General features: G+C 41.1%; 1 protein-coding gene across 2 annotated transcripts in view; it reads right to left on the bottom strand.

Annotated features, from left to right (window-relative positions):
- Window positions 1-12,331, bottom strand: part of ABCG1 (ATP binding cassette subfamily G member 1) — a 57,695-nt gene that overhangs the window by 6,091 nt on the left and 39,273 nt on the right. The window contains exons 4-10 of one of the 2 annotated variants that reach the window (XM_054400074.1): window positions 11,539-11,671; window positions 9,820-9,870; window positions 6,297-6,442; window positions 4,850-4,973; window positions 3,834-3,948; window positions 2,965-3,134; window positions 2,709-2,810 (exon numbers count right to left, since the gene is read on the bottom strand). In XM_054400074.1, coding sequence (XP_054256049.1) covers window positions 2,709-2,810; window positions 2,965-3,134; window positions 3,834-3,948; window positions 4,850-4,973; window positions 6,297-6,442; window positions 9,820-9,870; window positions 11,539-11,671 — 841 coding nt within the window. The remainder of the gene's footprint in view (window positions 1-2,708; window positions 2,811-2,964; window positions 3,135-3,833; window positions 3,949-4,849; window positions 4,974-6,296; window positions 6,443-9,819; window positions 9,871-11,538; window positions 11,672-12,331) is intronic. The other variant, XM_054400082.1, reaches the window with a different exon arrangement.

Below are 12,331 nucleotides of genomic sequence, written 5' to 3'. Positions count from 1 at the left end.
CTCCACCACCTCCCTGGGCAGCACATTCCAATGGCCAACCACTCTCTCTGTGAAGAACTTTCTCCTCACCTCCAGCCTAACTCCCCTGGCGCAGCTTGAGACTGTGTCCTCTTGTTCTGCTGCTGGTTGCCTGGGAGAAGAGACCAACCCCCTCCTGGCTACAACCTCCCTTCAGGTAGTTGTAGACAGCAATGAGGTCACCTCTGAGCCTCCTCTTCTCCAGGCTAAACAGTCCCAGCTCCCTCAGCCTCTCCTCACAGGGCTTGTGCTCAAGGCCTCTCACCAGCCTCGTTGCCCTTCTCTGGACATGCTCCAGCAATTCAACATCTTTCCTAAACTGAGGGGCCCAGAACTGGACACAGTACTCAAGGTGTGGCCTAACCAGTGCTGTGCACAGGGGTACAATGACCTCCCTGCTCCTGCTGGCCACACTATGCCTGATGCAGGCCAGGATGCCATTGGCTCTCTTGGCCACCTGGGCACACTGCTGGCTCATGTTCAGGTGGCTGTCAACCAGTACCCCCAGGTCCCTTTCCACCTGGCTGCTCTCCAGCCACTCTGACCCCAGCCTGTAGCTCTGCATGGGGTTGTTGTGGCCGAAGTGCAGCACCCAGCACTTGGACTTGTTGAATGCCATCATGTTGGACTCTGCCCATCTGTCCAGCCTGTCAAGGTCCCTCTGCAGAGCCCTTCTACCTTCTAACAGATCAACAGGTATATATGAACATGTCCATTTATTTTTGAGCAAACATTTGGTACCAGACCAGATGTGCAAACTATTCCAGACTGCAGGAAGGCAAAATTCAACAACTTAATTCATCCTTGAGTGACAAATGCTCTATGATGTATAAGAGCAAAAGGAGAAGAACAAGTTACAGCAAAGAAATGTGCTGGCAAAACAACAAATGGGCGTAATGTATATGGTCTGGAAATAAGATTAGGTTTCCTAACCACTAGAGTTGCATGGTTGTGTCATATCTTCCCAACTACAAAACTGGGGAGAAGAGCTGATTGCTTTTACTATGGCACTCCATTATAGTTAGTTCCCCTTTCTGAAGGAATATTGTGATTATCTGACAGCAGAGGCCTGGACATCAGAGGTCCAGTAGGTTTCCTGCAGGCCTGTAGCTCTGTGTAGACATGTCTACATTGGAAATGCTAGTGCCTTGAAGAGATACATGCCTGCGTTCAGGGAAAAGCAGCATAGTTACAGCATCTGGGGCTCAGCTTACTCTGTCACAAGGGTAACTTATGCTGAGCTCCATGTAGAAACATTGAATGCACTGCATTGGAAGTGATCTCTAAAGATCATTTACTCCAACACCTCTGCAATAAGCAGGAGCATCCCCAACTAGATCAGGTTGTTCAGAGCCCCATCAAACCTGACCTTGGATGGTCCCATCTCCAGAATGGGACCTCCAGCATCTCCCTGGGTAAACTGTTCCAGGGTTCTACCACCCTCACAGTAAAGATATGCTTTCTAATGTCCAATCTAAATCTACTCATCCCTAGTTTAAAACCATTGCCCCTTGCCCTATCACTACAGGCCTTTGTAAATAGTCTCTCCCCAGATTTCCTGAGGCCCTCCTTCAGGTACTGGAAGGCTGCTATAGGGTCTCCTCAGAGCCTTCTCTTCTCCATGCTGAAAAAACCCAATCCTCTCAGCTTGTGGTTCAACTGCTTTTGGTTTCCAAACTACCTCATCTGAATCCACCATGAGTCCACTAGTATAGATATATTGTCTGTCTTTCCCCTTTTCTAAGGGCAGTTATATCATCAATATGTATTTATGTAAAACACAACCTTCCAACATGCAGAAAAAGCAGCAAACAAACTCTCCTTAGATATGCAACTGCATATTTACCACAAAGAAATGCATTTGACCAACCACTACCAATTATATTGTAGGTGGGTGAGGTCCTTGGACAGATGTGTATATAAGGTCTGGCTGAGGAAGCTCATATCCTTAACTCATGCCTGTTAGTGAAGGGCCAATCCTTTCCAGAGGACATTTCAAAGAATCAGAGAATTTAAGTAGCCTTATCTCTTAAATTCAAAAACAACTAGAGGTAAGAAAAACTTTCTTGAGTATAAAAAAATCCAGTGCCATTGCATTTTGTTAATGCAAACTATGCACCCAAGAAATTTAATGGGATTTTGAACGGGTTGTCTATTTTTAAGAAAAAAGGTTAAAGATAGGGTTTTTTCCTGGGGAACAGAGAGATTTAATATGATAATTAATCTCAAGATTAAATGCATGAAAACAAGAATGTTCCCCTTTTCAGAGAAGCAAAAATTTTTATTTATCAATATTCTGTTTCAAAAATTAAGGCTTTAAATATTAACCTTACATCACATAGAATTATTCTCTCTGCAACCCTGGATTTTCTGGCAAAATGAATTCTGTGACATATCAGTGCAACTTCTCTCTTTTTAGCAGGATATATAACTGTATAAGGGGCCTTCTAGCACAGAGGGGATTAAAGCTGCTTTAGGCCAGCTGCCTCTGAGTGCCTCTAAAGAAAACTGTTGTTTCACCGTGAAGACAATACAGTTAACTGCAAGACTGAAAGATCAGTCCCCTTTGAAATTCTGTCATGATCTTCATGCATGGGCTGCTGGACAGGACCTCGAAGGGGTATTACACTACGTCACAACCAACTGAATAGATCTTTTGCCTACAGAAGTTATTATATGGGCACTCTTACCGAATCTCTCATGATGGTGAGGAAAGTTCTTTTGAAGAGGATACAGAACTGGGTTAGGCAGCTGGCAGAGAAGCTGTGGCAGCCTTCTGTTGAGGAAGAATCCTGTGAAAACACATAAAAGAATAAACTTCTTTCTTTGCTGTATCTTGGTCTTCTTTTACAAGACCCCATTCTCATCAGCTGAATGTGCCCAGAATCCTCCTCCATTGACCAAGGATTTAAATTCCCTTCCTCCCTCTCTTCAAGCCATGCATACTAGTTGTGATGTACAAAATACCTCTTCAGAAGGCCGGTGCCAGAGGAAGGGATTCAACTCATTCTCACCACCAACATCTCTCTTGTAGTCAGTGTCACATATCCGCTCCCGTACGGCCCTTACCAGACGGCCATTCTGGTCTCCATATTCACCAGATGCTACTTCCATAACTACAAGAACCAAAAGGTAAGTTACTGGTTTACACTACTGACTAGTCACAAGCCTTATTATTAGACTCTCTGGATTCTGTAGCATTGACAGAAACAGGGATTTTGTCTAGAGCAGGCTCTGAAATACCACATGGAAATGCGTCTGTACACACACATAATAAAATGTATCTTTCTCTAAATTTTCAGAGAGTTCTCTTAATCCTGGAAGTTAAATGAACCAGTTCAGTGAAATGGCAGTGAGTGTGGGATATCCATGGTAATAAAAAAATTACAAGAGTCTGTTTTTGTGGTCCCACTTCTTTGGAATTAGCAAACAACAGTGAAAAGATTCTCAATGCTATTAGCTGTACAATACCACAGTAGTATTGTTCAAAATGAAAAAAAAAAAAAAAAGAATACTGGAAGCCACTTTGAAGAGCCACTAAGATTAATTACTATGAAACACTGAAGAACATGTTTTTCCTTTAATTTCTTGGACATGGACTTCCATTGGAGAGAAATAGTCACTAAATTTTACCACTAGATGGCATTCAAATTACTTAGAAGAAAATCAGGAGAATTTTATTTTGAATTCTGGTACATGCATGTAGACATGCACATATGTATGTATGAACAAAAGTATAAAACACTACATGGTCACCATTAACCTGAAGGTGCTAATCAAATATAAAATAAATAAACTATGCAAGTTGTCCTTACCAAAATCTGCTGGATTGTGGTAGGTTGGGCAATTCAAACCCAAGTCTCTCAAGTAAGGGACTAAGTTTAATACCTTCCCACGGTAAATGCATTGACCTTGACTTAAAACATAGAGCTGGAAGACAAGGCAAGGAAAATTAAAAAAAAAATCAATCAAACAAACAAAAATTAAATAAAAAATATATTAAAAAAGGATAAATAATATTAGAATATTTGAAGCTGCTATCTGTATGGCAGCCATACATGAACTTAATAACCTCTTCTTGTCCCTTTGGGATGAACACTTTGGAAAGATTTGTAACAACTTGGAAAGACCTTTGCATGGAATTACATCTAATGGAAAACTAAATGCTTGAAGTTTGAATTCTGTAAATATTCTCTCCAGTACTCAAAGTACATTAACAGAGAAAGAAACTAACTCCAATCTTAGACACATGCTGAAAACAGGCAAGAAAGTGTACAGCCAAGCCTTCTAACGTCCACACATTATGTATATTTTGGGCTGGCAGTTGCAACTGGTGAACGCAGAAATGGAAGGAGAGGTGCAACAGCACAGTTTGATTATTCTTACTTTTAGCTGCACTACCGACTTCAAATAAATCCCCTTGCCTGGCAATCTGGCAACCTGCAAGAGCTTGTTCACCTGTGGTGTAATAGTAGGTTTTCTCTTAGCTCTCTCTTACAGATTTAATTTAAACCTAACGAGATTAAAGTAAATTTAAATCTAACCTAAACATGCATCCTGCTGTTAGATTGGTGAAAAGATCTTCCTTTCAATTATTATTTCATTTCACATGAATATAATCTTCTGAATTTAAACTCATAGAGTTAGGATATGAAATGTGTACTAGCAACACTGCTGACACTGGGAAAAAAGTGTATTCTGCTCTTATTTATTTAATTTGCTTGATTTGGAACCATAAACTAGAATTATTTATGTTTTTACTTAAAAGAATGTAGTCTTGCAAATACAACCTACCTATCTCACAGATAAAGAAAGAGTTTGAGAATAATACCTGATCAAACAACTCGAACAGTTTAGCGCTGGGCTGGTGAATCGTGCAGATGATGGACCTGCCACCCTGGGCTAAAGCCTTCATCAGAGAGACAACCTGGAAACATGATGCACTATCCAAGCCACTAAATAAAAAGGAAGAAGTCTGTTATCCACTGGCCCTTAGGCATCCCTCAAAAGTAGCTCAAGTATTTGCTACTTTGGTCATTCACTGTTATCCTTTTATAAAGTTGATCAGTTTAATTTTATCATATGTCAACCTTAAACTTGCAATTCTCCATCAGTCTTTTAATTAAGTTAGAAGCATGCCTGAGAATGAAAAACAGAGTATTCTCAAAGCTCCCTTAAGGGACTTCTACATTTTAGGACTGCAGAGTTAAATCCTCCCAACTTTAATGAATAGATCCATATTCATAGCTCTCTCAGCCTCCTCCTAGACTGATCACAGAATTTGATTCTAACTATGCTACATCCATTATTAAAAGTCACACTTTAAAATGCTAATATTGAAGCTATCTTTGCTTGGAAAAAAAAAACCAAAACCAAACCTTCACACTACAACATGAAAATATTTTCTTCTTCCTTCCTCATCAGTTTGCTTCTCCCTTAAAAATCATTTACAATCCCATAGTCTGGCAGTCATATCTGAACATGAGCCAGCAGTGTGCCCAGGTGGCCAAGAGAGCCAATGGCATCCTGGCCTGCATCAGGCATAGTGTGGCCAGCAGGAGCAGGGAGGTCATTGTACCCCTGTACACAGCACTGGTTAGGCCACACCTTGAGTACTGTGTCCAGTTCTGGGCCCCTCAGTTTAGGAAAGATGTTGAATTGCTGGAGCATGTCCAGAGAAGGGCAACGAGGCTGGTGAGAGGCCTTGAGCACAAGCCCTATGAGGAGAGGCTGAGGGAGCTGGGACTGTTTAGCCTGAAGAGGAGGCTCAGGGGTGACCTCATTGCTGTCTACAACTACCTGAAGGGAGGTTGTAGCCAGGAGGGGGTTGGTCTCTTCTCCCAGGCAACCAGCAGCAGAACAAGAGGACACAGTCTCAAGCTGTGCCAGGGGAGGTTTAGGCTGGAGGTGAGGAGAAAGTTCTTCACAGAGAGAGTGGTTGGCCATTGGAATGGGCTGCCCAGGGAGGTGGTGGAGTCACCATCCCTGGAGGTGTTCAAGAGGGGATTGGACGTGGCACTTGGTGCCATGGTTTAGATAGTCATGAGGTTTAGGGTGACAGGTTGGACTCGATGATCTTTGAGGTCTCTTCCAGCCTTCTTGATTCTACGATTCTATGATCAGTGACCCACGTACCCAAATCAAATTATTTCTTTTGGACTTACAGGCAACACAAAACGAGCCTTTCCCAAGGATTTAATGGTGAATAAACCTTCTGCAGCACGTTTCTACTATCTAAAGCAGTATCTGTCTATCTTTAATTTTTGGTCTTGAAGTACCTGGTTGGCTCATCAAAAAACATGACAGGGGGATTGTTCACCAGCTCCAAAGCAATAGCAAGACGCTTTCTCTGGCCTCCAGAAAGGCTCCCAGTCCTTGTATTGGCACAGGTCAGCAAACCGAGGGCTGTCAATATTTCCTTTACCTAGAAGGAAACACAACAATGTATCATTTAAGTTTTTAGCACAAAAGAAAAACCTCTTTACTGATTTTCACAGAGAATGTAAACTATCTCATGACTGTTTCACCATCCACACACCAAAGTGTTTCTAATAGAGCATTTATCAGATTCAATGGGGCTTAAGAGTCTATTATTTATTATTTTGATCCAAATTTTACTTATTTGTCCTACATGATTTGTCTTAGTAAGGAAGCCTTGACTGTGGAGTGAACATGGAGTGAAAATCAGTTCTCCTCTAACACTCCCTGGATATGGCACCAAAATCAGAAGAGTTTTGCAGAGTTATTACACTGTGAAACCAAAAAGCTTTTTTCAACAAAATTTCTAGGCCATCTTTACAAGAAACTGGTGAACTGTGAAAAAAAAAAATCAGTGGTTTCTATAGAGCAATGACCTGCTCTTATCTCATCTGTTCCTCACAGTCTACTCTTCAAAGTGTAGACACTGATTTCAGATGTTTTTATTCTCCTCAGAGTCAGTTCAGTTGTCACACCTACTCAGATGTTCAGGATTTCCTCAAGGCACAGCCTCAGGAAGGGCACAGCTTGTCCCAGGGTCTTCAGAACAGAAGGAGAACAATCCCCAAATGATTTTTTCTGTTTCAGTGATTATAGATCTGGCCTGGTAGCCATGAGGAAAAAAAAAGCTCTTTGGCATCACTACACACAGGGACATAAAAATGGGTGAATCCAAGCCACATTTGCTCATACAATAAAAAAGATCCACCTCTTAAAAGGCAGAAATAAAGTCCAGACATAGCAAAAATTGGTTAACACAGCTTGCTCTCACAAGACCCCCACCCAAGACAGGAGGGAAAAGGGACCCAAGAGTTAGAGATGTTAGTTAAGATAACAACAATTCGCTACTCTATTGCAGGGATATCACATTGCACAAAACAAAGCAGAAAATTATGGCATACACAGAAGCAGGGGAACCAACAAAACATGAACTGCTACAGCAACAACAACAAAAATCAAACAACAACAACAAAAAAACCCCACCATGAACCAGAAGAAAGAGGCACACCCCTGCCCAGAATCCAGAGGAAAAAACAAACAAACAAACAAACACACAAAAAATCTGGAACAGGAAACTTGACAAGCTCTAGAATATACTTCAAGTCCCATAAGCCCCAGAGAACACCCTTCTTGCCATGCAGAGGGCATGATGTTAGCATGGTGTAGAATATAGGATCCAGCTTGCACTGCACCACTGCAGGGGTGGGGTAGCCCCCGTCCTGCATCCCTCCTCATTTCTAGAGGGGCCAGTCAAATTAAACCAGCACAACTGGTTTAGACCAATCAGGGTCTGAATCTTTACTTACCTTGATTTTGGTTTCCCTCTCTCAGCGAAAGGGAATGAAAAAAGAACAAAACCCACTAACCCTCCTTCTCAGAGAGAAGAGCTTCCGTTTACTTATCGGAAGGATGCTAAGGACATGGGCAGCACAAGCAAAGTCAGTTAGAAAGATGAATTGTGGCTCACTGGAGGATTTTCCACCTGTGCCTGTTTTAAACAGGCACCTGTAATCTTGCTAACACAAGTGCATAAATTAATAAGATGTACCTATGATAAATACCTCACAATTTGCAACAAATAACATTAATAATCTACTCCAGTAACACTAACCAGGAAACTACTTTTCTTCTAGTATGTGCTGACTAAATGTAGATAGCACAGGTTTTTCCTCAAAGAGTTGTTTGTAATTACAGTGGAAGTGTGCATAAATGAATTGACTTGATTGGCCTAACTTCCTCAAGTGTAAATGAATTAAGACTTTCGAAGTACAAACAAAATTAACAGCTGTTTCTTAAAAAAAAACAATTTTCAATTAAAAAAAACCTGTTTAGCTTATTTACAAAAAAGTAGTTGAGAATGAAAGCAATCTTAGCTACCAAATATATTGAATGCATGTTGATTCCCTCTCTAGAGTTCTCTTATTTTCAAGTATTATCTGAAATTGCAGAAATGCCAAATGTTCCAATTTGGAAATAAATACAGATAAAAGACAGCCACAAAAATGGTTGCCCTAGGTTGCCATAGGTTTAACATTTCAGGCAAAGGTCCTATTTCTTACCAGGTGAGTCATTTTCACCTTCTCCATTATAAACCTCTGCTCAAGAATCACGTCGACTACTGTCAGAGCCATCTTTTACTAGAATAAGAGAAGACTCTCAAATGATAAAGTCCAATGAGTTAAGTTTGGGCTACCATCAGACAAAAAAAAGAGCAGGGCCACAAAGACGATCCAAGGTCTGGAACATCTCTGTCATGAAGGTAGGGTGAGGGAGCTGGGGTTGTACAGCCTAGAGAAAAGAAGATTCCAGGAGGACCTTATAGCTGCTTTCCAATACCTGAAGAGGATCCTACAGGAAGCCTGGAGGGGGACTTTTCATTAGGGTGTCTAGCAATAGGACAAGAGGGAATGGTTTTAAGCTGAGGGAGAGCAGGCCTTAGGAAGAAGGGATCTTAGGAAGAGGTTCTTCCGCATGAGGGTGGTGGGACACTGGAATACGCTGCCCAGGGAGGTTGTGGATGCCTCCTCCCCAGTGTATATGGCCAGGTTGGATGAGGCCTTGAGAAGACAAGTCTAGTTAAGAGGGATCCCTGTCCATGGCAGGGAGGTTGGAGTAGATGATGTCCAGGGTCCCTTGCAACCTAAGCCATTCTATGATTCTATGGAAAAAAAAATTAATTGAACTGGCATCTGTGGAAGAGGAGGAAGCCTCTCATGTTCCTGAAAGAGCAGATCGCAACTTTCTCATGTCCATGCTCCACTCTCACTCCTCTGTCCCCTCATCTCCTCCTCCTTCCTGCACAACTTGCTTTCAGTTGAGTCCTGCAAGGTGGCTTCTTCCAGTCAGCTGCAAGATTTTCTAATTTGCCCACAGGCAGTCTCCTCAGTGCACCAAAACAGAAGAATTGCTGAGTTTTTCAATCGTCCTTGGAAAAATTAAGGCCTAGACTCACCATTGCCAGACAGAACTGATTTATCTCACCACACACAAGATGTTTGAGCCTTCAAACAGGCAAGTAAGAGAATCTAAGGTGACAAAGTACATTAAAAGGAATCCTGCCAAACCTCTGAATTTATTTCAGTAGAACTTTTGCAGTTATCTACTCAGTCCCAAGCTGAAGGCAAACTTCACAGATATTGTAGTAAACATTCCTTCATAATGATACCTGTCAACTTTTGAGGTTATGATTTTTTCTAGAGTTACAAGTCCAATGAAATTAAGTGATAGATAACTGATAGATAAAAATGTCTGCTTTACAGAGCTCACTTCATCAAACTTTTTGGCATCCCCAAAAACTCTGAGTTCAATGGAAAGTATACATACCATTTCTCTCCTTCCTTCATCTTTCTCTTGAAGTTTCAGATGTGCAGATACCTGGAATGCAATACAACGGAATTTGATTTTGAACTCGTCTGAAACACAACCACCAGCTACAGTGGATGGCTCAGACCCAACATCCTAATGCACCATTTAAACTTCTTTCAGCCCACTCAGGAAATATTCAGCTGGACTGTAATGTTCAAATTACAGGCATCACATATGCCTGTGTAGTAGGTGACAGAGTATAATCTGACTTAAGTGATCACTCAAGCATCTGGTAAAAAGCATATTAGAAAGAAAGACCATTCTGCAAGTGTAAGAGCTTGAGAGGAAGATGGGAGAGTCACATCACTAACTTCTCAGGCAATGCCAGCATTAGTTTATTTGTGCTTCCAGCACATCACAAGGATAACCAAACTCTGCTGTACTCTAGGATGTGAACAAATGAGTACAGAAATAAATAATCTTGTGAAATATGTCATCTGCTGTCCTAAAAGGCAGATTCACAAAACATGATGATTAACCCTTATTAGAAGCAATTAAACCATTAAGTAATTATTTTTGCCAGAGATTAATTTATACAGTAAGTATCATCTGGGCCCAATTCTGCAAAAGTACTCCCATGGGATTCTACTACACTGTTCAAGTAAGAGCCTTTGCAGGAGATTAGCCACATAAAAACTACAGTGGTTTCTTCTGGCCTTCAACTTTGTGAATTAATAATGACAGATAGCATGAGCAACCTTAACCTTATTTTGACAACATCCTCTGAGAAAAACTTGTTTGTTTCTCAAATGGAGCAACGGGCACTTCTAGACTGACTGGTTAAACTGGCAATTAGTAAACCGCTTGATGCTTTGAAAAATAGTAAGAAGCATTTGCATTGATTGCAATACTTGGGATTTTTCTGTTCTTTTCTTGTGTTCCTGTGAGGAACTGGAAGAGATTTTATATGGTACCTTTTATTAAAGAAAAGGCACAAAAGAGTAGAAGAGAGAGATTCTCAAGTCAAAATAACACTTTCCAGTTAGCACATGGAAGATGGGGGAAAAGAGAGGCAAGGTTACTCATCCATCACCCAAGGAAAAAGATGGTCACTACAAAGGCTCATTCCGTGCACAATTTCAGGTTCCATTTTCTAGGAGATCTAAGGAGTAGAGCCTTTGATTTTCTTCTAAGTCATAATGCTAGTTGCGGAGGGAGGCTGGCCCTTGCTCCAGTTAGAGAAGGATTTGTTTAGTCTTCGAGTTGGGAAAGAAGGTAAACATCTTGTAACTGAAGAGAACGACTAGGCAGAATTTGGTTGGATGTCTTCAAAATGGTTGTTTACTAATTACAACCTATTGTATGCTTTGCTTAAACGCATGTCAGTAATTAATAGCCAATTAGGATATGCCAACTCTGTTTAAAGTATATAATCTGTCTGTAAACATCTTCACTCGGGAACAACTGGACCCCATGCAGCCTGTGCAAATGTGTGCTTGCCCCCACCAGCTAGTCACAAACTGAAAATGGTAAGCTAAGGAAGCTCAGACAACCCCTTGAAGGAGAAGCTTGAAATGCAATTCAAGGCATTATCAAAGTCCAAGCATGTTCACTGAGGGGAATCAAATAAGAGAGAACAGCTTGTGGCATTACCAGGAGTAAGAACATGGGCACAATATGTAGAGATTTTTCCGTTTTCTCCCACCCAAATAAATTAGGGCAAGAAGCAAAGCTCACCATCATAGCTTCCTGGACAGTCAGATGAGGAAGGAGCATGTCATCTTGCATGATGTAGCAGGAGACTTTGCGAAAGGAGCGCAAGTCACGAGGCTGTCCATTGATGAGAATTTCTCCTTTCATTCCCGTCTCTCTGAAATACAGCAAGACAACAATCAGAAGTGAATCCTGCCTTCTTTTGTGCTGCCACTGGCCTGAGTGCGTGGAAGTCTTAGGTAGTTAGCATCCACTATGGAACAAAACTGATACAGTGGATAGAAATGAATCTCATGATTACACTGTCTTTCCTAAGAGGCTTCATGCAATGTTGCCTAAAACATTACTCAAAGTTAATACAAAATGTATGCTGTCTGATGTGAAGGTCTGAAAAAATAGCAAGCCATGCAAGTGACTGTTTTTTTTTTTTTAATTTCTCTATCCTGTTTCTTGTGCCCTAATGACAATATCACAGAGATACTTTATACAGCAGGGGATTCAGGAAGATGAACCACAGTCATCTCAAACACTGACACTGGGTCAAGAAGATATCGACGTTATTAAAGTGATAACTAAAAAAGGTCATTTTTCTCTCAGGTGTTTACAAAATGTGATTTAAAAAATATCACAAACACAAGACACTGAGTCAGCTTTGTTACACAACTATAAAGGAGATTTTTTTGTGTGTGTTTTGGACTTTAAATTGCTTCCTATTTTTGGATGAGACTTGTTAACAGATAAATCACAGAAGGACCTCTGAAGATCATCTAGTCCAACCCCCCTGCTAAAGCAGAATCCTCTAGAGTAAATTGAACAG

The sequence above is a fragment of the Indicator indicator genome, chromosome 1, assembly GCF_027791375.1.
Source record: "Indicator indicator isolate 239-I01 chromosome 1, UM_Iind_1.1, whole genome shotgun sequence".
Taxonomy (NCBI): Eukaryota; Metazoa; Chordata; class Aves; order Piciformes; family Indicatoridae; genus Indicator; species Indicator indicator.
The sequence above is the reverse complement of the archived record's forward strand: the minus strand, read 5'-3'. Positions and strand labels throughout refer to the sequence as shown.